At 41.6% G+C, this 24,619-nt stretch overlaps 1 protein-coding gene across 1 annotated transcript; it reads right to left on the bottom strand.

Moving 5' to 3' along the window:
- Positions 1-1,353: 1,353 nt before the first annotated feature.
- LOC144684284 (transmembrane and immunoglobulin domain-containing protein 1-like) lies at positions 1,354-23,256 on the bottom strand. The gene is made up of 6 exons (XM_078547913.1): positions 23,178-23,256; positions 12,391-12,669; positions 9,780-10,064; positions 8,915-9,018; positions 1,570-1,635; positions 1,354-1,483 (listed from the first exon to the last, which is right to left on the bottom strand). Exons 1-5 carry the CDS (start codon positions 23,254-23,256, stop codon positions 1,582-1,584), a joined length of 801 nt encoding a protein of 266 aa, XP_078404039.1. The 3' UTR covers positions 1,354-1,483; positions 1,570-1,581.
- Positions 23,257-24,619: the final 1,363 nt, after the last annotated feature.

The following is a 24,619-nucleotide window of genomic DNA, read 5'->3' as shown; positions in this document are numbered from 1 at the left end:
AACAGATACCCAAAGTATATTCCTCCTGTCGCAAAACCACAGCCCTTGAAGTTGCCTCATTCTTTGTTAGCTCCACCAGACAGTTTTTAAATAAGTGGGCATGAGGCACTGCATGAGCACCTCTGCCTGGGTCCTTCCTCAATCTGAGGCCTTAGGTGGGGGTAGTATCGGCAGCCAACCTCAGCCCTGGTGGAGCTGCTGAGCCAGCAATGCTCAGCGGGCGGGACTTTTGCCCCCAAGGTCCTTGGTTCTGCAGGAAGGTCCACTGATGGCCTGTTAAGTGCCTGAGTGATACAAGATGAGCAGGGCCTTCCTGAAAAGAGGCAACGATGGTGGGTGGGGGTGCAGTCTCACCAGCTCTCCAGCTGTCAGCCAAGACCCCCGTTGCCTCCACAAGATTCCATTGGCAGTGTCCATTTTCTGTGCAGCAGAACAAAGAGTTGAATGACCAATTAACTTGCCTTTAGGGGTGTTGGCAGAAGGAGGCAATATTGGCTAGGTTACCAGGAGAACTCTCATTCTTCTATTGAGTGCCATAAGACTCTTAATGTCCATCTGACCAAGGGGACTGAGTCTCGGTTTAACCAAGGTGTCAAGGATGGTACTTCTGGTACTTCCAACAACACAGTAGTTGCTCAGTGTCAGCCTAGGTTATGTGCTTAGATCCAGAAGTAGGGTTTAAACCTACAACCTTAGCCAGAAGCAAGAATGCTACCACCTGAGCCAAGCCATCATTCAAGCGCATTACAGAAGACTTTCCTAACTGGATATGAGAAAGTAGATCAATCAGATCCTCATTACATATATGGAGGAATCATACATTGAATTAAAAAGGAGTGCCCAACCTTCACTGGAGAAATGATCAGTTTAAAAAGGTGTATCATGCTTCACAAATTTTAAACAGAAAATAAAATATATATATATAAGTATATTTTTCCCAAAGTATATTCTTGGTCTATTTTTTGATACAGCTTTGAAAATATTCTTAAAATATTTTACCTCAGATAAATGCGCAAAACAGAAATAATTTTGATTGGCAATGAATAAAAAATCAAATATCAAACCAATGAGTGAAAATAAAAATCAGTGAAATGACTGCAATGTTTACTAAAGAACAATACAATTTAAAATGGCAAATCGTGGCTTATAAAAAATTTTGTGAGAATATAAGACTTTTAATTTATGCATGAAATGCCATGGAGAAGGTTATAAACACATTTAATCTAATTAAATAACAAAGTACCAGTTCAACTGTTTGATGCCAATAATTGAGAGGGGGAGAGAGCAAGTGAAATCCTACATGGACAAAAGAATATTATATAAAGTTGGTATCAGTATATTCCTTCTTCTTATGCTGCTTTACGCTTTAAAGATTTTCTTCACTATTTTTGTCTTTGGTCCTTTGACATACCGCAGGAAAAATAACTCTTCATCTTGGATCAAATCTCCTTTGAGGGAATTTGTGGGTTTCCACCAGGCTACACTGTAATGAGTGCGGAAAGTATAATTAAAATGTGTCTATAGCTTGTCTTTAATTAAATATGAAGTAGAACAGAAGATGGTACTTACAGTCTTGCCTTCCTATTGGGAATCATGCTCAACAAATGTATTGGTGTTGGTTTTCTTTTTGCAGAGCTAAAAAAAGAAATTCCACCAAGTGAATTTTTTCTGTGGTTGTAGTGGTATTTTGCTCAGGAAATCTGCTAAGATATTGCTTAAAGTACGACAGAAAGAATCCCCAAACAATAGGCAGTAATAGCTCATTCAGCGATATCATACAAACGTAGCATTGTAGTTAAGATCCCACTTATCCTTTTAATGAACCACAAAACTCACCTTATATTAAATTCTGGGTTGTTTTTGCAACGTTGACAATTGCCAACATTGAAAGTAACAGGGAAAACATGAACTGACAGGACTTTAGGGGACAGTTCTGAAACCACCAGAGTGGGATTCAATTCGTCTTTTAGTAAAAATGGGAGAATGCAACCTCCTCAGGCATTAAGAACCCATTAACAAAGTTGCACAAACACATTGTTTTGAAGAATGCACGTTCTGAGGGTGTAATTTTAGTATCAAGACATTGATCGTGAAAAATAAAATCAGATTCACTTATTTTCCATTAAAACACGTGTTTCCTTCTCATCCATCTCCTGTTAGATTTGCTACCGTGTTCAGGGAAGGAAGAACTTTGGTCTTAATCTTCTTTTACAATTGCAATAAAAATATCTTATTCCAAAAGTTTTCAACAGAATATGTGGAAAATTTTGGGTGTGAGCTAATCTTGAGCAATAGATGTTAAATTACATTTAACTAAAGGAGTGCATAATTAAGCAACTCCAGCCTTAAGTTCATGAACTTTCAGAGCATTGCTCAATACAACGCGTATCCCTATTGCTGAGAGTGCACACATACTTTACGCTATCCTTACCAAAGTGAGGTGTAAAGTACGAGCCATTAATTCTATGTAACATTCGGTATGTAATAGTAAAATCCTGTGTTTGAATTCTCACACCTCTCCTAAAATTAAATAAGTGCGTAGCTCAGAAAGCTTTTGTACTGATGTTGCTGAATCAGTCTTCAGCCAGACAAACTAAATTCAATTACTTCTCTTTTTCATCTAGAGTTATTTCTAACTTCTTTTGTATTGAGAGTTTTATGCAACCATGCCAATTTATAGCTGGATTAACCATTGAACTGCAGGCTCTTAATTGACTCTTGAACAGATTCTGCCATGCCTTTGGCAAAGGGCAAGAACTGTGTCAGTTTTAACTACCCAACCTGGAGCAATAAAATAATGAATAAAGTTCATTCCAACTGATGGTTTCAAATGCTCTGCACCTCTTAGTGTTTGAACCAGTGAGCACGTCTACTTCAGGGCTGGGGTGCACCTCTTAAACACATTGTAGAGAGAAATTTGTTCCTTCTTCAGCTTTGCAATTTTAAATCCCAAACAAATTCCATTTTGACATCAGGCCACATGGCTCCATCTTGTTGAGGACAAAACCACCCATGATTAACGCTCCAAATTAAAGATGGTTACATTTGTAACAAGTAAGACATAAAATGCCTCTCTTAAAATTGTGTTTTAGACATTAAAATACATCCATGATACTGAGTAATGAGAAAAGATATTGAGAAGCCGAAGGTATTTGGAACGGCAGGATTGGAACGTGCTTTATTGCCATGTGTCACACTGAACAGTCACCGTGATCAGTTTATCATAACTCCTACCATAAAAAAAGTACAAACAATGCTGCAGGGATTCATAAGCCAGGGCAAATGATAGCTTTCAATTGTATATAAGCCACACCTCAGGTCTGATGGTCATAAAACCTATTGTAACGGTTGGATGTTATCCTGCTTCGTTTCATGAGGCACTCGGTAGTTTAACATAGAAATTGGTAGATAGGCAGTTTTATAAAATCTTAAAAAGGCCCCTAAAACTTCCTGGGAGGACTACTTCTCTGAACTGAAGGAAGTACCCATCTTAACTGTTTTAATGTCACTTCAAAGAGGGCTGGCTGAATCTGACAAGGGCAGATTCCTTAACAACTATCATAGGGGAACACCATTGGCAGCGCCACACAACCCATTGGGGATTCAGCTATTAGTTTCTATAACAGTTGCTTTGTTTCACATTATGGGGGGAACTGTAACCCTTCCATGATGGCTGGTGGGAGGCTGGGATAAGGTAGTCAGAGAGGGGGAGTGGGGGGAGTCAGTGGTTGGTGGTAGTTAAATCAGTAAAAAAATGTGAAACCTGAACCCAACCCTCCACAAATGGCCATTTCAACACACCACCCTGCTCTCATGCCCACATGTCCGTCCTTGGCCTGCTGCATTGTTCCAGTGAAGCTCAATGCAAACTGGAGGAACAGCACCTCATCTTCCGACTAGGCACTTTACAGCCTTCTGGACTTAACATTGAGTTCAACAACTTCAGGTCATGAACTCTCTCCTCCATCCCCACCCCCTTTCCGATCCCCCTTTTCCCAATAATTTATATTTTTTATATATATTTTTCTTTTCCCACCTATTTCTATTATTTTTAAATTTATTTCCATCCATTGTTTTATCTCCACCTTTCAGCCTATTTTCGATCCCTTCCCCCCACCCCACCCCCACTAGGGCTTCCTGTTACAAAAATACCTGGAAAAACTCAGCAGGTCTGACATCATCTGTGGAGAGGAACACAGTTAACGTTTCGAGTCACTTGCTCGTCCTGCTTTCTACCCTTAATGTCACCATTAGCACATTCCTTAGCTAATATCACCACTGTCAACACCTCTTTGTCCTTTTGTCTGTGACATCTTTGGCAATCTCCACCTATCACTGGCCCTCTATCCAGCTCTACCTGTCCCACCCCCCTCAACCAGCTTATATTCCACCTCATTTCTATATTTCTTAGTTCTGATGAAGAGTCATTCGGACTCGAAACGTTAACTGTGTTCCTCTCCGCAGATGCTGTCAGACCTGCTGAGTTTTTCCAGCTATTTTTATTTTTATTTTTGTTTCAGATTTCCAGCATCCGCAGTATTTTGCTTTTACCTCCACAAATGTGTTGACTTCCAGTTTAACAAAGCAGCTTTGGGGGACTTCAAGTAACCAGCTCAGTAATCATAATAGTTAAATGAGGTCACTGTCCTCAAGAGCTTGGGAGACATCTGAATTCAACTGCTGTGGACCAGATTTCCCAACAGCTGAAGGGAGGCAGATGCTGCCGGGTCCTGTAGGTAAGTGTTCCTCCAGCCCTGCTCGTGGGCCAGGAGAAACGAGAATACCTGCTTCCAGTTCTTCGAGCAAACTTTCTGCTGCGATCTTTCCCTTCCTTTGATCAGCCGACACCCCAATAGGAGATCTCTAAAGCCGCCTTCCCCAGGTGTTTAATGTCCTCACCCCCACCATCCCCCCCAACCTGGCAACCTCACCCTCCCTCCTCGCCACCTCACTCCGAGCCACTACCCTCACGGATCCCTAACCTCAGGTTGCCAGGAACAGTCCCTAGCCATCTCCAAATGCAGCCCTCTCCAGCAGGTTTTCCTAGCCAGAGCAGCCAGTCAGCCTTCAGTCTGGCCAAGTGCAGGGTGTGATAGGCAGTAAAGAAATTCTAGTGCAATCTTGCCATTAAATTCAGCAGGACCTTCTCCTTCCTGGAATTTTTGGGTTTTCTGACCACGCATATGTACCCCCCTCTTCCTCTCTGCCTCCCCATAAATATGTGGGCCTATAAAGTCAGGAAGAGCCATCAGGTAGTCTCTTTGAATACTGCTTTGGTTGACAGTAATTTTTAATTCCTCTCTCTTTTATCTTCCAGATCCATACTCTGAGGCAGAGAGTTAATGCACTGGTATTGCTAACTAAGTCTACAACTGGATTCCCACATCAAGCTTTGTTTGTGAAACTTTGCTTTTACAGCAACAGACAAGCTGAGGCTGGTGGAGATCAATAATCATCAGTCCAAGATAAAAATCTGATACCATAGAGAACTATTAGAATTCAAGGGCCTGGATTTTTGCAGTCAGCAGCAAAGGTACACGCTCGCCACTCACTATTCTGACAGCTATCCACAGATTTCTCATGGGCTTTTGAGTGGCTACTTGCTACCATGGGGCATGTGGTCTAGCACTTTGCCCTCTACAGGGGATCTGTGATGTGTGCAGAAAAGCAATAGTGAAGTTTTTAAACCAATCACTGAGCCATGCAGCATCTAAACCAGGAAGTATAAAGTAGTGGTATAAATGAGATTTAAATCACGCACAGGAAGCAAAATAAAAGAGAAGGAAAAGGAAGATGGGATTAAGAGAGGGACAAAAGAGTCAGAAAGATAAAGTAAAAAATAAAGCCACTAGTGAGAATCTGACGGAGTGGGACTACACACTTATAAAATTAAATTTTCAATGCTGGAGTGAGGTTGTTTGGCTGTAATTATGACTGATCACACCTGAATGCATCAGTCCTGATGTTTTCTGCCACGTTTAGTGAGTCAGTATAGCAACTTCATGCTCTTATGTTTATTCCAGAGCTGAGTCCATCAATGAGGTACTGTTCTGTTGCAGCCTGTGGAAGAGCAGGGCAGCTTGGACCACAAGTTTTGGATTTTTGTATTTCACTCTGTAATAATGGTGAGCGCTGTTAACATTACCATTGTTCGCAACGCAAAATCCAGGCCAAAATGGATTATTGTTTTGCTGAAGAAAAGAGACATGCTGTCAAAGCTTTTCGTTTTGCACTCATCAGGACAGTTCACAAGAATACCAACAGTGAAGGGGACAACAATTTATACTGCTATGTGAAGAGAGTACTGATTGGTTTGCTCTGGACTCTGGCGGACTCTGATTGGAAGAGGTGTTGACATGGAGAATGTACCAAGGAACAACATTTGCTAAGCGATCCTGATTGTGCTAAGAATTACACTAAAAACCAATTTAAGATTATCAGTCGGGTTTGCAATGTGGCTCATTTACGCATGCTACTTATATTTATACACAGGGCCCTGTCCTTTGCAGACAGAAGGAGCATGTCCACACATTGCATCTTTTCCAACTAAACAAAAGCTTGGGGGACAGTCATTCCCAGGTTCATTCCCCATAGCAATGTCTTGACCAATCAGAGTTGACCTGCCTGGTTTGAATTTGAACAAAAGTTTAGCAGTTAACTGCTCCCTGGTGCATTCTCCATGGCAATGAGTCCACTTGCCAACCAATCAGCACTCCCTTCTCGTGCAGTATAAATTGTTGTTCCTTTTACTGTTGGTATCCTTGTGGAGTGTCCTGATGAATGCAAGACAAAAAGGTTTGACAGCATGTCTCTTTTTTCAGCAATACTTAAGCTCTGTACTACCAAATGATTATTGTTTTGTAATAGGTTTTGTAAGCTGGGTGCAAAACACAGATTTACCTTTTCTGCTATTGTTCTTACTTAAGCTTCTGCTCATTTTACTTCTTATTAAACTTGATTTTTAATTCTTGTGTGACCTATAGTTTGTCGAGCCTTCTATCTGTTCATCAGTGGGAGAGGTCCAACATTACCATTTCCATTGTATACGCTAACAGTAAATAAAGGTTTCTGGTGACCCAGGGATTGCTACATCACAGCTTGCTTCACATATAAAATCTTATTTCAGTTCATGGTAAGTGTCTGTTTGCCGTTAAAGTGGTCCTTTGTATTGGGCATGAGAAAAAAGTAGAATATTTGAAGGTGTGATTCATGGACTACTTTCTGCAGTAAATAAAAGAATAAATCGATCCATACCTTGAGTCAGTTATTTGTGATTTGAACAATAGGACGGAATTTTCCGTGCCCGTTGGCGACAGGCGTGTTTGGCGGAATGAGCGGACAATATGGCGAGAAGGCCAAAAATCGGTTTCACGACATCGTGAAACCAGTTTGCAATCGTCTGTTCTGCCCGGCAATGGTGGGCGGCATTTCCTGGTAACTTCGTTATAATACATCTGCATATCATTATAAGCTCACCTCGCCGGAATCATCTCCCCACGCTGGACCATCCAGGCACATCTGCAGGATTGCACGCCGACGTGTTTCACAACTGTACATAAGTGATGTGCACCTGGCGAGCTGCACTTTGCTCAGGACTTCAAGGTTTGTTTGCCTTTCTTGCTTCGGGCAGCACTCGTGGTCATCAGCGCCAGGCTTCACAGGCAGCACCACATCACTTTTAGGAGGGCTCACGGGCAGGTCTCTACCTACCAGACCAGCCATAAGGCAGGGGTGGCTTTTCAGTGGCTGCAAGGCTGGGCTTGTTTAGGGTAGGGGGAGAAGTGGCCTCAGGCAAAAGAGACTGCGGGGCAAGGGTTGTACGGGGGCAGGAGGGTATCCCAGGGTATGTGTGGGGGACACAAGTTGATCAGTGTAATTGGCCTCAAGACGGTGAGGGCTGAGGAGTCAGTCTCCAGAGGAGATGAGGCCAGATGGAGATGTGAGGTTGTGTGTGAGAGAGTGAGTGGTGATGTCCCTTGAGCTGGCAGTGAGTGAGATGCCAGTGAATGTGTGATGGGCTTGTGAGTGTGTGAGTTTAGAGTGATGAGATGGTTGCCTTACCCTGGCGGCATGGATCAGATCATTCGGCCTCCTTTTGCACTGGATGGCCAATCTCTTCTGTGCAGCATTGGCACTGATCACCTCTGCCATCGCCCGCCAAGCCGGAGTGGTGAAATTGCTGGGCCTCCTGCGGCCAGAGAATAGACAGAGGACGTCGCAGCAGGCCTCCACGGTGCCTAAAAGATGATCCAGGGACACATCATTGAATCAGGGGGCTGCAGTCTTCTTGCCTTTCAGGGCCATGTCTTCTTTGTAGCAGCCCTGGGCCGGAAGCGCTGAGAAGTGTGTGTGCGGCTGTACTTTCAATGTGGCTCCCGGCGTGATGAAGCAGCAAGATGACAGCGTGGTAGGCAAATGAGAGCCCGCCCACCATCAAAATGGATGGTTTCCAGGAAACATGATTAATGAGGCAGGATTGCGATGATCATGGCATGACAAGTTGCCACTACAGCCGGTGGGTAAAACATTCTTTTTCCTGCCCGCTACCGCACTTAGTGCAAATGCGGGACAAATCTGCCCATTGTCTCTCTGCACAGGTTATGGGTTTCTCTCTTTCTTTTATCTCTTTCTCTCAGTTTATCTGTGCTACAAACCAATCATCCCCTTGTTGCTAGATGCACAAAAGCAGTGGAACTTGTTTCAATTTTTCCTTCCTGCTTCTGTTGCTCTCCATTCAACCTTTTCACCTTGACGCCATGGATAAGGTTAAGAATCCATTGTATTGGGGTTCCTCACCGTTAACCTGGGTGCTACAATTTTATCTCAGGACACTGACCGCTCCATACTCTGGGCTGCACTTTTCTAAACGCTATTCCGCTCTTGTCCTAAAAATTTTCATTTTTCATACACTCACCTGAATAACTTTTTCTCTCCGTGAAATCATTCCAAAAAGAACAGTCAGCCCAGCAACCACTAGCCCAGCAATAATTGGTTCAATTGGTACTTCATATGGTTTATCTGCCAAAGAATATAATAGTGTTTTTTATAAGCTGCAGCAATTTAAATAAAATGTAAACTCACTATAGTCTGATGGATGGATGGATCGTCTGAAAGCATTTTACTGCAATGATATACTTTGGAAGTGTAAGCACTATTGTAATGTTGGAAACACAGCAGCCAATTTGCACACAGTAGGCTTCCACAAACAGCGCTGTAAACAGTGATCAGATAATCTGTTTTTGTTATGTTGATTGAGGGATAAATATTGGCCAGGACGTCGGGGATAACTTCCCTGCTCTTATTCAAAGTAGCACCATCTAAAAGGGGTTTAGTAACTCATCCGAAAGATGGCATCATTCACAGTGCAGCACTCGAGTGCCGCAGTGAAGCTCAAATCCTGGATTGAGACTCAAACCCACAATCTTCAGACTCGGGTGAGAGCACTACCAGCTGACACCTCAACTCCGCCATGACAGCTCATGAATAACATTTTTCAATTGCTTCCTTTAAAAAAGGTAGCCACTGAATAATAGCAAACCTTCGGTAAAATGTTTTCAATTTATCTGCTCCTAGTGGTGCTCAGCAATATCTTATAGTTTTACAAACAACAACTGCCAAGGGAGAGAAACCAGTATTTGCCATTAGAACAAGGCATTACTTGTATTGGGTGAAAAAACTCAGTACAATGCATACCAAAATTGAATGAAGAAAAGGAAATAATAATTTTGCGCATTTTAATTTAGCTGTTCATCTAGGCTATGAGGTTTGGACATTCCTACCTTTCACATTCAAGTGGAAGGACAAATTGCTGCTTCCAAGTGTAGAGTTAGCCATACAGACATATGTCCCATTTTCCATGTTCTGTGCCTTCTTAATAGATAGTGTAAAAACACCTCTGCCCCAGTACACACTGTGCCTGCCGGCCACCATCTTCAGGATATCATTATCTTTATACCAGGACATCACAGCTGGTGGATTGGACTTCACATTGCATGTCAGCGTCACGTCATTTCCTGCGTATACTTCTATTTGATTATCACCATCCCTACTCAGAATGGGGATAACTGCAACAATTTAAGCACAAAATACTATACACAATTGTAAAGCTATTTCAACTTGTTACTTTCATGTACTATTTCTAAACATGAAAACATCAGAATAGCTATTGAAACAATCCCACACTATGTACACTAAGCTGCTTTTCCGAATGTTAACGAATGAAAAGCTCGTGCTGTTTCTAAGAAGCATATTGGACATTCCATGCAAAACAACAGTACATGGCCTTCCAGGTGCCTCAACAATATATCAGTGACGTTATTTTTCAATCCCTGCAATGCACTTTGCCAACCTGAGCAATTTTGCTGAACAGGAGAAATTTTGGACTATAAACATCCATTGGGGCTAAATTATTTGAACTTGAATAGATCACTTCATAATAGAATGTAGGATTATCAAAAAAACATTCAGCCACCTTGGAGAGGGTGCAGTGGAGATTTACTGAAATGGTACCAGTGAAAAGAGAATTGCAGCAATGAGGAAAGGCTAGAGAAATTAGGATTGTTCTCCTTAGCACATTGAAGGGTAAGGGGAGATTTAAGTCGAGCATTCAAAACTATGAAGAGTTTTGACAGAGTAAATACAAAGTAACTGTTTCCAATAACAAGTGAGTCTTAACCTAAGCAAACAGAGTTGAGATAATTATCAAGAGAACTACAGGGAGATGATTTTTTTAAAAAAATCAGTTGCCATGGTCTGCAGTGCAATACATGAAAGAGTGGCAAAAGCAAAATACCAGTAACTTTCAAAAGGCAATTGGAAATACGTTTGGAAAGAAAAAAATAAACAGGGCTATGGGAAAAGATCGGAGGAATGGAACTAACTGAATAGCTCTATCAATAAGCCAGCACTGGCACCAAGAGCCAAATGAGTTCCTTCTCTTCTGTAAGATTTTAGGAATACATTTAGCTTCAGCTGCTATTAACTTCATGTACATGACCCACTCATACCATTATCCTCTCTCTCCTACACAACAAATATCATACACTTTTATTCCCAACTGAATCAGAAACATGTTCATCTATTTTCAGAATGTTCCAACCAAAGTCTGCATTCTGTGCTTACTGTGATGTGATGGGATATCTAATGGGAACCTCTACCTCCACCCTTTCTGAAATTTTGTTGGGTGTACTTTAATGGCATGTAAATGACGGGAACATAAAATCCAAAGCATCTTCTGCCATTTGTACGTGTGCAATATTGGATCTAGGAATATCCATAACACTCCTGGCATCATGCCAGTGACAAAGGAATTGGTGGTCATCTCTGTACCATCTCAAACCAGCAAAGCATCAATACCAATGTGGGGAAATTAAAAACAAAAGGAAGCAGACACTATAACCTGTACAATTGATTGCAGGGTGAGCAATTTCATAAGCTAAAGCATTATTTTAAAACAGAATTAATTTCAGGGCAATTCATTTTGTCAATCTGAGTTAATTTGTTGAGGAGCCTTAAAAGTCCACAACTATTGCTAGGGTCTATTGGCATGTCCCACATTGGGAGAGCTGGTACCATCACACTGTGGCCTGCCACAGACATTTGCCTCCCACTTAGTATATACAATATAGTCTGAGCCCTTGGTAGGTCCCTGCAGCCTTGATCTCCTCCTGTGATCAAAATTTTCCACATCCTCCAAAAACTCTGGCCAAAATCTATAGGATTACTAAAGATAATTTTCACAAATGGCATTGCGATTCAATAACTTATGATTAGCTCAAAATACCCTTAACTTTAACCATCAGTACCTTAGCTGTTATTTTTTCTAATGGTTTGAGAAAATATTCTCTCTATATTCTACCTAACAATTTCATTCACATCTTGAAAAGCTTTTGGGTTATATCATCTCCTCTTCCCCCAACCCGCTTTTCAAAGAGAGTCAATTTTACTCAGCTACTCTTCCTTCATAGCTAAAACCTGGCATCATTTTTGTTGTCTATTTTTGTACCTTGCCAATCTCCAATTTTAATTTTAATTACCAAAAGCGGATAGCGTGCCTCCAGTCTTATCCCACTATTGTCTTACGTGTGTCACGTTGAATTTTCAATCTATTGATCGACTGATTTATCACGACATTCAAGTTGTGTTGACAACTACTACTATATAATGCGACAACACTATCTGTATCAACATTTGGTCAACTCCAAATTTTTTCCTTGCTACATGCTCTTTAATGGCATACTTTATTTTGTCATTAAATTCACTACTAATTAGTACTGTGACTAGATGAAAAGTAGAAATCTTTTCAATTTCTTCATTGGCATTTATCCCTCTCCCTAGTAAGTTCCTTTCAACAATTCTGTTCTCCCGGCTTCAGATCGGTAGGTTACTCACATCTGATGTCCAGGTGCACAGTCGTGTTAATGTTAGAATTTTTATTTAAACGGCAGCTGAATGTCGCTTCATCGTCATTTTCTGTAAGTGGATCAATACAGACAGTGCTAACATTGATCCGATTCATAGACTTCAAGTTAATTGCTCTGTCACCACGAAACCAGACTAACTCTTCATCCTGGGTGGTGTTGACTATTGTGCATGTTAATGAAAGAGAATCTGAGAGATTCCTGGTGATTCGGTAGTCAGTTGTGATATCATTAATGGCAACATCTACACCTGAATGAGAAAGAACAGCTTTATTTTATATACATGTAACAAGAAAAGGACCAGCTTAGGAAATAATACGCACAATAGCCTTACTGTAAGTTATAAATTTGTATTGTAAAGGAGTTATTCAACTGTCTCCAGGAGTGAATAAAGTGATTATAGCATGAAACTTCTACCACATGAAAATATTATGAAAGTCTATATTTTTGTGACAGGACAAAACAGTGGTTACTTTGATAACTCAATTCAGCCAGCCTATCTTGAAAATGAAAAGCATCCACCCGGTTGTTTTATTTATTTATTTATCCTTTAACAGGATGTGGGTGTCACTGGCTAGGCCAGCATTTATTTCTTATCCCTAAACGCCCTTGAGAAGGTTGTGGTGAGCAGCCTCCTTGAACCGCTGCAGTCTATGTGGTGTAGGTACAGCCACAGTGCTGTCAGGAAGGGAGTTCTAGGATTTTGACCCAGCGACAGTGAAGGAACCGTGGTACAGTTCCAGGTCAGGATGGTGAGTGGCTTGGGGGGCAACTTGCAGGTGGTGGTGTTCCCATGTATCTGGTGCCCTTGTCCTTCTAGATGGTAGCAGTCGTGGGTTTGGAAGGTGCTGCCTAAGGATCCTTGGTGAGTTTCTGCTTTGCATCTTGTAGATGGTGCACAGTGCGGCCCTTTTCTTTCTAGGTGGTAGAAACCGAAAGTTTGGCAGGTGCGGTCGAAGAAGCCTTGGTGAGTTGCTGCAGTACACCTGGTCTATAGCACACACCAGTGCCACAGTACGTTGATGGTGAAGGGAGTGAATGTTTAGGGTGGTGGGTTAGGTGCCGATCAAGTGGGCTTTGACGTGGATGGTGTTGAACTTCTTGGGTGTTGGAACCACAATCATCCAGGCAAGTGGAGAGTATTCCATCACACTCCTAACTTGTGCCTTGTAGATGGTGGACAGGCTTTGCAGAGTCACAAGGTGAGTTGCTCACCACAGAATTCCCAACCTTTGACCTTCTCTTGTAGCCATAGTGTTTATATGACGATATATAGTCAATGGTAACCCTCAGTATGTTGATAGTGGGGGATTTAGTAATGGTATTCCCAACTGAATGTCAAGAAAAGATGGTTAGATTTTCTCTTAGTGGAGATCATTGACTCACTTGTATGGTATGAATGTCACTTGCCACATATCAGCCCAAGCCTGAATGTTGTCCAAGTCTGACTGCATATGGTCACAGACCATTGTAAGTTGTAAATGGTGCTGAACATTGTGCAAACATCAGCGAACATCTCCACTTCTGACCTGATGATGAAGGTCATTGATGAAGCAGCTGAAGATGGTTGGGCCCAGGACACTACCCTGAGGAATTCCTACAGTGATGTCCTGGGACTGAGATGATTGGGCCCCAACAACCACAAAAATCTTTCTTTGTGTTAGTTATGACCCCAACCAGTGGAGAGTTTCCCCTAGTTCCCACTGACTTCAGTTTTGCCAGGGCTCCTTGATGCCAAACTCAGTCAAATGTTGCTTTGATGTCAAGGGCAGTTATTCACACCTCACCCTTGGAATTCAGCTCTTTTGTCCTTGTTTGAACTAAGGATGTCAGGAGCCGAGTGGCCCTGGCAGAACCAAAACTGAGTGTCAGTGAGTAGGTTATTGATGTGTAAGTGCCACTTGATAATCAAACTTTGGCAGCACTCTCCATCACTTTGCTAACGATCGAGAAAAGAAGAGGCTGACAGGGCAATAATTGACCAGGTTGGATTTGACCTGCTTTTTTTTGTGGACAGGACATACCGGGTAATTTTTCCACATTGGTGGGTGGATGTTTCTGTTGTCGCTGTATTGGAACAGCTCAGTTTGGGGTACGGCTAATTCTGGATCACAAGTGTAATGGAATTACAAGCGCTGTATCTATAAATCCTACTGAGTAATGTTTAATCTGCTAATCACTTTCTTTTAGTTCGGTCCTTTAGTTCGGAGACTGAAGTGAAGAGTTTCTGATTCCATTAACCAAACATTTCTTTTATCTAGTAGCTCACAGGCACTAGGTGAACAAAGCATGTAGTTGGTTTTGGGCAGCACAGGGAAGTTTTTGAATTGATTCTCCACTATAAACCCCCCAAAAAAGTATTATGGGGAACAGCTATTTTGAAGGGCACAAACAAAAAAAAACATTCAGGAGAAAGGAAATAAGATTTTAAAAAAACTCATTTCAAATGTCAATAAATTGGAATATAGTATAACTGCCAAGTATCAGAATTTGTCTACGAATTACATTGTCCAAATCTGTCAAGTTCAGTTTTTTGGAATATCAGAACAAGTATTAGGCCATTCAACTGCTCAAGTCTGTGCAGGCAGGGGGTGGGGAGGGAATCCCAAAATCGAGAGTGTGCTCTTTCGCGTATGTGCACGAAAGAGCGCACTCATCTCCCTGCGGCTAAGTGCAGCCTCAGGGAGATTGGCTCTAAATGTAAAAAAGTTAAGAATAGAAAAATAAAATTGCCCTAACATGTCCCCTCACATGAGTTGGGACATGTCCATAATTTTTACAAAAATATTATTAAAATTTTTAAAAACCTACATGAAACTTCATCCTGCCCGTGAATGGGGTTTCATGCTTTTTCTAATTCCTGCCGGGGCTCCTGGCCTGCCCGCCAACCTTAAGGTTGGACAGGCAGGTCCACTAATTAGTTTAATTACTCTGTCAATGGCCTCAGTTGGCCATTGACAGGTCAGTGGGCACACAGCTAATTTTGCTGCACCCCCGCCTACTGGAAAATTTAAATGGGGTGCGGTGACGTCGGGAGTTCCGCTTCCCTGCTCGCTAACAGGAGAAAAATCCTGCCCTTGGAAAAGCTATTACAGTCACACAAACCTATTTGTGGAAGTAAGTTGGGAAAGACACATTTAGCTTTACATGATGCATGTATAGAAATATCATCTTCAATAAGGCAACAATCTTATTATGAGGGGCATAGATAGGGTAGGCAAGAAAGAACTTTTCCCCTTGGTGGAGGGATCAATAACCAGGAGGCATAAAATTAAGGTAGGGGGCAGGAGGTTTAGAGGGGATGTGAGGAAGAATTTTTTCACCCAGAGGGTGGTGGGAATCTGGAACTCACTGCCTGAAACATACAGATTACATCCGGCAAAGTTATCGCAAGAACCAAAAGAAATTGATTTCATGCTTCAAAATGATATCATTGAGTCTAGTTGCAGTAACTGGAGTTCACCTGTTGTACTGGTACCAGAACCGGATGGAATACAAGGACTATGGGCTGCATTTTCCCCCTATTGGAGGGGAAGTTGATGGGCGGGCGATGACAGGTGCTCTTCCGATCAGCGCCCCTGATCGGAGGCACGCCGCCATTTTACGTGGGAGGGCCAATTAAGGCCCACCCAGCGTGACATCCGCACAGAAGCACTATGCGCTCCCTGTGAAGGTGCGGCGGGGGGGTGATGGTAATCCTATTAATAGCTAAGTGCTGCCTCAGGGAGATCGGCTGTACATGTAAAAAAGATAAAAATAGAAAAATAAAATTTCCCTTACATGTCCCTCAGGTGACAATGTCACATCAGTTGGGATGTGTCCATAATTTTTACAAAATCTTTATTAAAATTTTTTAAACCCTACCTGAGACCTCATCCCGCCCGTGGATGAGGTTTCATGTTTTTTCTATTCCCCGCCGGGGCTCCTGGTCTGCCCGCTAACCTTAAGGTTGGATGGGCAGGTCCTTTAATTACTAAATTGACCCTGTCAATGGCCTCAATTGGCCGTTGACAGGTTGGCGGGTGTGCAGCTGATTTACCCGTGTTCCCGCCTTCCTGAAAATTTAAATGGGGCGCGGTGACGTCAGGAGTTCCCCCCAACATCACCGCGTGTTATTTTATGCGTCGGCGAGTGGGCCCCGCCCCCGCTTGCCAACTCATAAAATTCTGCCCTATGCATGGACCATCGAAAGGTGAATAGAGTCATAGAGGTCTACAGCACAGAAAAGGCTCTTCGGCCCATCAAGTCTGCGCCAGTCAAACAAGTACCTAACTATTCTAATCCCATTTTCCAGCACTAGGCCCATAGCCTTGTATGCCATGGCATCGCAAGTGCACATCCAAATACTTCTTAAATGTTATGAGGGTTTCTGCCTCTACCACCCTTTCAGGCAGTGAGTTCCAGATTCCCACCACCCTCTGGGTGAAAAAATTTTTCCTCACATCCCCTCTAAACCTCCTGCCCCTTAACTTAAATCTCCCTGGTTATTGATCCCTCCACTAAGGGGAAAAGTTCCTTCCTGTCTACCCTACATTTTATACACCTCAATCATGTCCCCCCTCACTCTCCTCTGCTCCAGGGAAAATAACCCCAGCCTATCCAATCTCTCTTCATAACTAAAACTCTCCAGCCCAGGCAACATCCTGGTAAATCTCCTCTGTACTCTCTCTAGTGTAATCACATCTTTCCTATAATGCGGATTCCAGAACTGCATGCAATACTCTAGCTGTGGCCTAACCAGTTTTTTATACAGTTCCAGCATAGCCTCCCTGCCCTTGTATTCTATGCCTGGGCTAATAAAGGCAAGTATCCCATATGCCTTCTTAACCACCTTATCTACCTGTCCCGCTACCTTAAGGGACTGGTGGACATGTACACCAAGATCCCTCTGATCCTCGGTACTTCCCAGGGTCCTACCATTCATCATGTATTCCCGTGCCTTGTTTGTCCTGCCCAAGTGCATCACCTCACAGTTATCCGGATTAAATTCCATTTGCCACTGATTAGCCCATCTGACCAGCCCATCTATATCCTCCTGTAATCCAAGGCCATCCTCCTCGCTATTTACCACCCCACCAATTTTCGTGTCATCCGTGAACTTACTGATCAACCCTCCTACATTCAAGTCTAACTCGTTTATATATACCACAAACAGCAAGGGACCCAATACTGATCCCTGTGGAACCCCACTGGACACAGGCATCCAGTTGCAAAAACACCCCTCGACCATCACCCTCTGCTTCCTGCCACTCAGCCAATTCTGGACCCAATTTGCCAAATTGTCTTGGACTCCATGGACTCTTACCTTTGTTATCAGCCTCCCATGCGGGACCTTATCAAAAGCCTTGCTGAAGTCCAAGTAGACTACGTCAAAGGCATTGCTCTCATCTACACACCTGGTCACCTCTTCGAAAAATTCAATCAAATTGGTCAGACATGACCTCCCCTTAACAAAGCCATGCTGACTATCCTTGATTAATCCCTGCCTCTCCAAGTGTAGATTAATTCTGTTCCTCAGTATTGCTTCCAATAGTTTCCCCACCACTGAGGTTAGACTGACTGGCCTGTAGTTCCCTGGTTTATCCCTTCCTCTCTTCTTGAATAACAGTACCACATTGGCTGTCCTCCAGTCCTCTGGCACCTTTCCTGTGGCCAGAGAGGTATTGAAAATTATTGCCAGCACCCCCGCTACCTCCTCCCTTGCCCCACTCAACAGCTTGGGATACATTTCATCCGGGCCTGGAGATTTATCTACTTTTAAGCCTGCCAGACCACTTAGAACCTCTTCCCTTTCTATGCTAATTTGTTTAATTATATCACAGTCCTTCTGCCTGATTTCCATACCCATGTTGTCACTCTCACTTGTGAACACCGACACAAAGTATTCATTTAGAACCCTACCTACGTCTTCCGGCTCCACACACAAATTACCACTATGGCCCTTAATGGGCCCTATTCTTTCCCTAGTTATCCTCTTACTCTTAATGTACTTGTAAAATAACTTTGGATTTTCCTTTATTTTAACTGCCAATGTTATTTCATGCTCCCTTTTTGCTCTCCTAATTTCCTTTTTACATTCTCCCCTACACATTCTATTCCCCTCCAGGGCTTCTGCTGTTATGAGCCCTCGGTATCTGCCATAAGCCTCCCATTTTCTCTTTATCCAATCCTGTATATCCCTCAACATCCAGGGTTCCCTGGATTTGTTGGTCCCACCCTTTATCTTTACTGGAATACGTTGGCCCCGTACTCTCCCTATTTCCTTCTTGAATGAGTCCCACTGCTCTGACGCAGATTTACCTAAAAGTAGCTGCTCCCAGTCCACTCTGGCCAAATCATATCTGATCTTATTAAAATTGGCCTTCCCCCAATTTAGAACTCTGATTTCTGGCCCATCCTTGTCCTTTTCCATAACAACCTTGAATCTAACGGAGTTATGGTCACTATATGCAAAATGCTCCCCCAATGATACCTCTACCACTTGCCCGGCTTCATTCCCTAAAATTAAGTCCAGGTCGGCCCATCTGTTGTAGGACCTTCTACGTACTGGCTTAAAAAGCTTTCCTGGATGCATTTTAAGAATTCCGCTACCTCTAAACCTATCACACTATGACTAACCTAGTTAATGTTGGGGAAGTTGAAATCCCCCACGATTACTGCCCTGTTATTTTTATACTGAAATTTGTCTACATATCTGCTCTTCTATTTCTCCCTGACTGTTTGGGGGCCTTTAGTACACTCCGAGCAATGTGATTGTTCCTTTTTTATTTTTCAGTTCTACCCATATGGCTTCATTTGAGGAGCCTTCTAAGATATCATCCCTCCTTACTGCTGTAATTGATTCCTTGATCAATATTACGATACCCCCTCCTATTTTACCTCCTTCCCTGTCTCACCTGAAGACCCTATATCCTGGAATATTGAGCTGCCAATCCTGCCCCTCTCTGAACCATATCCCTGTGACAGCAATGGCATCACACTTCCATAATTTGTGCCCTCAACTCATCTGCCTTATTCATCAGACTCCTTGCATTAAAATAAATACCATCCAACCTTGCCAAGCTCCCTTGTGCCTTAACTGGCCTATAATTTCTATGCCTTCCAGACTCACTTGCTCTGCCTTCTAATTTTGGCTGTTGCATCTCTCCCTGCTGAACCTCCTCTCAGGATTCCATCCCCTTGCCAAGTTAGTTTAAACCCTCCCCAACAGCACTAGTAAACCTCCCTGCAAGGATGTTGGTTCCATTCCAGTTCAGGTGCAACCCGTCCGCCTTGTACAGGTCCCACCGCCTCCAGAAATGGTCCCAATGTCCCAGAAATCTAAAGCCCTCCCTCCTGCACCATCTCTCCAGTCACGCATTCATCTGGACTAACCTCCTATTTCTATACTCATTAGCACGTGGCACTGGAAGTAATCCAGAGATTACTACCTTTGAGGTCCTGTTTTTTTAATCTGCTTCCTAGCTCCCTAAATTCTACTTGCAGGACCTCATCCCTCTTTCTACCTATGCCATTGGTACCAATATGTACCACGATCTCTGTTTGTTTGCCCTCCCCCTTTTGAATGCCCTGCAGCCACTCGGTGACATCCTTGACCCTGGCACCAGGGAGGCAACATACCATCCTGGAGTCACGTATACGGCCGCAGAAACGTCTGTCTGTTCCCCTTACTATCGAGTCTCCTACCACTATTGCTCTTCCCCCTCTTTTTCCTCCCCGCCCTGTGCAGCTGAGCCACTCACAGTGCCATGAATGTGGCTGCACTCCCCAGAGGAACTGTCACTCTCACCGTTTTCCAGCACAAAAAAACGGTTCTCGAGCGAGATGCACCCTGGGGATTTCGTGACTACCTGCCTGACACCTTTCTTCTGACTGATGGTCATCCATTCCTTCTCTGTCTGCACCTCCATAAGCTGTGGGGTGACCACATCTAAAAACGTGCTATCCACGAAACTCTCAGTATCTCCAGCTGCCGCTCCAGCTCTGAAACCCAGAGCTCAAGTAGCTGCAGCTGGTGGCACTTCCTGCACACGTGGTCAGTCAGAGCGCAAGGAACGTCTCGGACCTCCCACATGTTGCAGGCGGTACATAGCATGGGACTGAGCTGCCCTGCTATGCCTCTAGTTGAAAAAAAAATCCTTACTTTAAGTTAAATACAGTAAAGAAAAGTTAAATTATTTATGTACTTTAAATAAAAGCTAGAACGCTTACCTTTCCTTATCTTAATCTATTTTAAACTGGAGAGAAAAAAAACAGGAGAAAAACACTTACCCATTGCTCACCAATCCGTTCTCACCTTTGTGCTGAAGTCACTTTTTGAACTGACTGCTTCACCGTGATGCTGACTGCAGGACACTCTTCCCAGAGAATGCAGTGACAAAAGCAGATTCATATCCCATACCACGGTTAGAGGATTTTATTGAGAAAGTGGGACAATCGAAATTTATCATAAAGATTGACTTGCTAAAAAGATATTGGCAGATACTGTTGTCGCAGAGAGCAAAGAAGACATCAGCTTTCACAATGCCAAATGGACTATATCAGTTTAAAGTTCATGCCATTTGGTGTGAAGAATTCACCTGCGACATTTCAAAGACTGACAAACAAAGTAATTGTGGGTCTCAGCAATTGTTCAGCTTATATTGATGATCTAATTGTTTTCAGTCAGATGTGGGAGGAGTATTTACAGCATCTGGAAAAATGATTTACTCAACTACAAGAAGCTAATTTGGTGATGAACTTGGCTAAAAGTGAATATGCAAAAGCGCAAGTTACGTATCTAGGCCATACCATTGGACATGGTAAGGTGGCTCCGAGAGATGTGAAAGTCAAGGCTATCATGGATTTCCCAGTGCCTACTACAAAATGAGAAGTTTTGAGATTTCTGGGCATTAGTGGGTTTTACTGGAAATCTGTACCTAATTATAGCCAAGTGGTTGCTCCACTGACTGAACTATTAAAAAAGAACAAGAAGTTTCAATGGATACTTGAATGTCACAAGTCATTCGATAGTTTGAAAACTGTATTAACTTTGACACCAGTGTTGGCAGTACCCAATTATGCCTAGTAATTCAAGTTGGCCGTTGACGCAGGCGATATAGGCATGGGGGCCGTACTGTTACGAGAAGGTGGTGCTGGAATTGAAAAACCGATAGGGAATTTTTCACGGAAGTTGAATGTACAACAGAGAAGATATTCAACGATTGAAAAAGAGACTTTGAGTTTGGTGTTAGCGTTGCAGTATTTTGAAATTTATGTTACAAACAATTCATCAGAAACAATTGTTTATACAGACCATAATCCTTTGAAATTTTTGGACAAATTTCGATACAAAAGTGAAAGGCTTTTCAGACAGAGTCTATTATTACAGCCATTTAATGTATGTATTATACATATTGCTGGAAGAGAAAATCTGTTCGCAGATGTGTTATCAAGAGTTTGAAGCTTACAGGAAAATGGGACATTTAAAAAAAACTGGACACTGAACTGGAGTGATTTCTGTTGATACTAAGTACTTGTGTATATATATATTTATGTTAATGCATGCATCTGGTAATGTAATAGTGTAATGAGTATAGGAGATGGTGTGAGATGGGTTATTAAAATGAAGCCGTCTTTTAGAATTATGACAGTTCATTTTCTGATAAGAAGGGGGATGTCATGAAGCTATTAATGTACTTAATATTTTGGAAAATATTTTTCTTTTAAAATAGAGGTTTAGTCTGATTTGTTAAAAGTTACGATAGTAGTAATTTGTAGCCACGTGTACATATATTTTAACCTGTGTAAATTAATCAAATGTTTCATTTTGTTTAATGTAAAACCTCGAGAACTGGTGGTTTGATTCCTGCATTTAGAGTCACATCTCAAATATAACACATAAAATTACAGGTTATGACAGTTGTTTAAAGTTTCCCTCTGGGATTTTTAAATAACTCCACTTACCAACTGCATCGGTCATAACAATTTTGTATAATCTACCAGGTAAGGGAATGGAATCAAAAACATTCAGGCATTCAAAATGCAGTTGGAAGCTAGGCTGGCTGAGTTAGAATGCGGGCAACATGAGCTCCATGGAGCAAATTGGCTTTTTCATCCTTGAAATTTTCATACATTCTTGAGTAACTCTAATCATTGTAAAAGTCATGGATTTCTTCAACATTCTGTTTATATCATAAAAATATCAACACTTTTGGACACAAGTAAGTTTTATGTTGCTAGTCTGTTAGGCAGAGGTGTTTCCCAGTGATTAATAACCTGATCTGAAGTCATGTCCTTCCTGCCATGCAGCAACCAAATATATCATTGTACTTAATTGGCTTTAATCAATAGTGTGGGGGAGAGGGAGTGGTATCAATTCACACTTTCAAAAAACATATTAATCAAGCTCTTGCAAAGTCATTGAGTTACTGAAAGTATACATTTATGAAGTGTAGACTTTTAAAAGCTGACTTTGTTGACTTTTTACAAGCTAAATGGAGCTGGTGCTCTCTTAACACATATTCAAAGCAATAACAGAAGCAAAGTTATTGTAACAAACTCTATTTAACGTGATATCACTACGATACATATATAGCTTATATCGAGTTTAACACCAATTTTATCAAAGTGTGCTGGTAGCATTGATCCAAAATATGATAAGCATCAAATGAACTTACACTGGGATAAATAAAATGATTCATACGGTTCAGATAAGTTTTGAATATTTCCATTATCTGCTCTGGTCACTGAAAACAAATTAATATAGAACATACATACCTGTACATCCAGGAGCAAAACATGATGCCATGATAAAACTTAGCCCCAAAATTGGATTCTCAAAGATCAGTGGCGCCATATTTCATGGGTAAACAAAGAATTAGTAAAATTCCAAACAGCCTTTGTATTCCTGATGAAATTCCAAAGATAAACAAGGATCCAGAAAAAAGGAAGTGAATCTATTAGGAATTACGTTAGTTGCTGAGCTAACAGTTTTGCTGGTTCACTTCAGCAGATATGCTAACAGAGGAATATCTCAACAAAACTGCACAGTATGTCATGAGAAACAGTCTTAAACAACTAGATCTGATATTTTCCTCTTCAAAGTTAATACATAATCCTTTAACATAAATGCTTCTTGATTAGCTTTTATAACATCAGTAAAGTATATTTGAATTGCACAGTTTATATCTCCCCATTTTTGTTTTATAGTTTTTATAAGTGAGTCAATAAGGAGTAACAACTTAGCAAGGTCATGAAATTTATCCATAATCAGGTCAACCAAAGCGTTCGATATTACTGCCAAGACAGTCCATTTTGATGGTATGAATTTGTTACTTTGCCGAAAGAATACTTACTCATCTAGAAAAAAACAAATAAGTACTAGATTTTATATTTAGCATTTTAAGTTAATTTCTGTGTTCAATGTATGTAATAAAGGTTTAATATTAAACCATGCTCTGTTTGAAAATGAATCTCAAATCAGTGCTTTCTCACTGAAAGAGACAACAATGACCTACCAATGAAATGTTGAAACTTATATTTGTCTCAACTTCCGCTGTTGCCTCCCTTCAACAGAATACCTTGGAACTTGCGAAATCCTTTAGCTGGCAGTAATTAACTGTGATGCATGTAATTACTAGGAGACAGTTTAAGAAATTAGTAGAATCTTGGGAACACGGTTTACAAATAGAAATTGAACTCCCTATATAAGTTAACTAAAAAGAGTAGAAACTCAGAACAAAAATTATAGACATTTCAACCATATATTAAAGAATGCAGAATTAAACTGACTTTAATTAGATTGGTATGTGGCTGATTAAACATTAAAAGGTTTGCAATGGGCAGCATAAAAAACTTGGATTGAAGGACAATTCCTAATTACTTAGTCTAAAGAGGGACATAAATAACCACATGTAAGACCTCAAGAATAAAACATAAAAGGAAGACATTTCATGATAATCTAACATATTATACATCCCCTTATAAACAAGTCAAAGTACAACTTGCATAAAACTGAAAAGGCTGTAGGCTGTGAGACATTAAATGGTGTGTTTTTTTTTCCCAGTTGGGGCACATGACCAAATCTCTTTAATCCCTAAATTCAACTCAACCTCCTTTTCACATTATTTCAGTTCACTAATTTGGAGAAAAGTGCATAAGTGACTAGAACTAGCATAAAGTTTGATTTCCAAAGAAGGACCCCTCCAAACTGGAACAGG

The sequence above is a fragment of the Cetorhinus maximus genome, chromosome 9, assembly GCF_964194155.1.
Source record: "Cetorhinus maximus chromosome 9, sCetMax3.hap1.1, whole genome shotgun sequence".
Lineage (NCBI taxonomy): Eukaryota > Metazoa > Chordata > Chondrichthyes > Lamniformes > Cetorhinidae > Cetorhinus > Cetorhinus maximus.
Note: the sequence above shows the minus strand (reverse complement) of the source record. Positions and strands in the feature narration are given on the sequence as shown.

Bases quoted from the DNA above. Each gene is read 5' to 3' on its own strand.
- LOC144684284 (XM_078547913.1), bottom strand. From the start codon at position 23,256: ATGGCGCCACTGATCTTTGAGAATCCAATTTTGGGGCTAAGTTTTATC. The intron at 12,670-23,177 runs GTATGTATGTTC...TTTCTCATTCAG, and splicing joins TTTTGCTCCTGGATGTACAG to GTGTAGATGTTGCCATTAAT. The intron at 1,636-8,914 runs GTGAGTGTATGA...TTCTTTTTTTAG, and splicing joins GGAGAGAAAAAGTTATTCAG to CTCTGCAAAAAGAAAACCAA.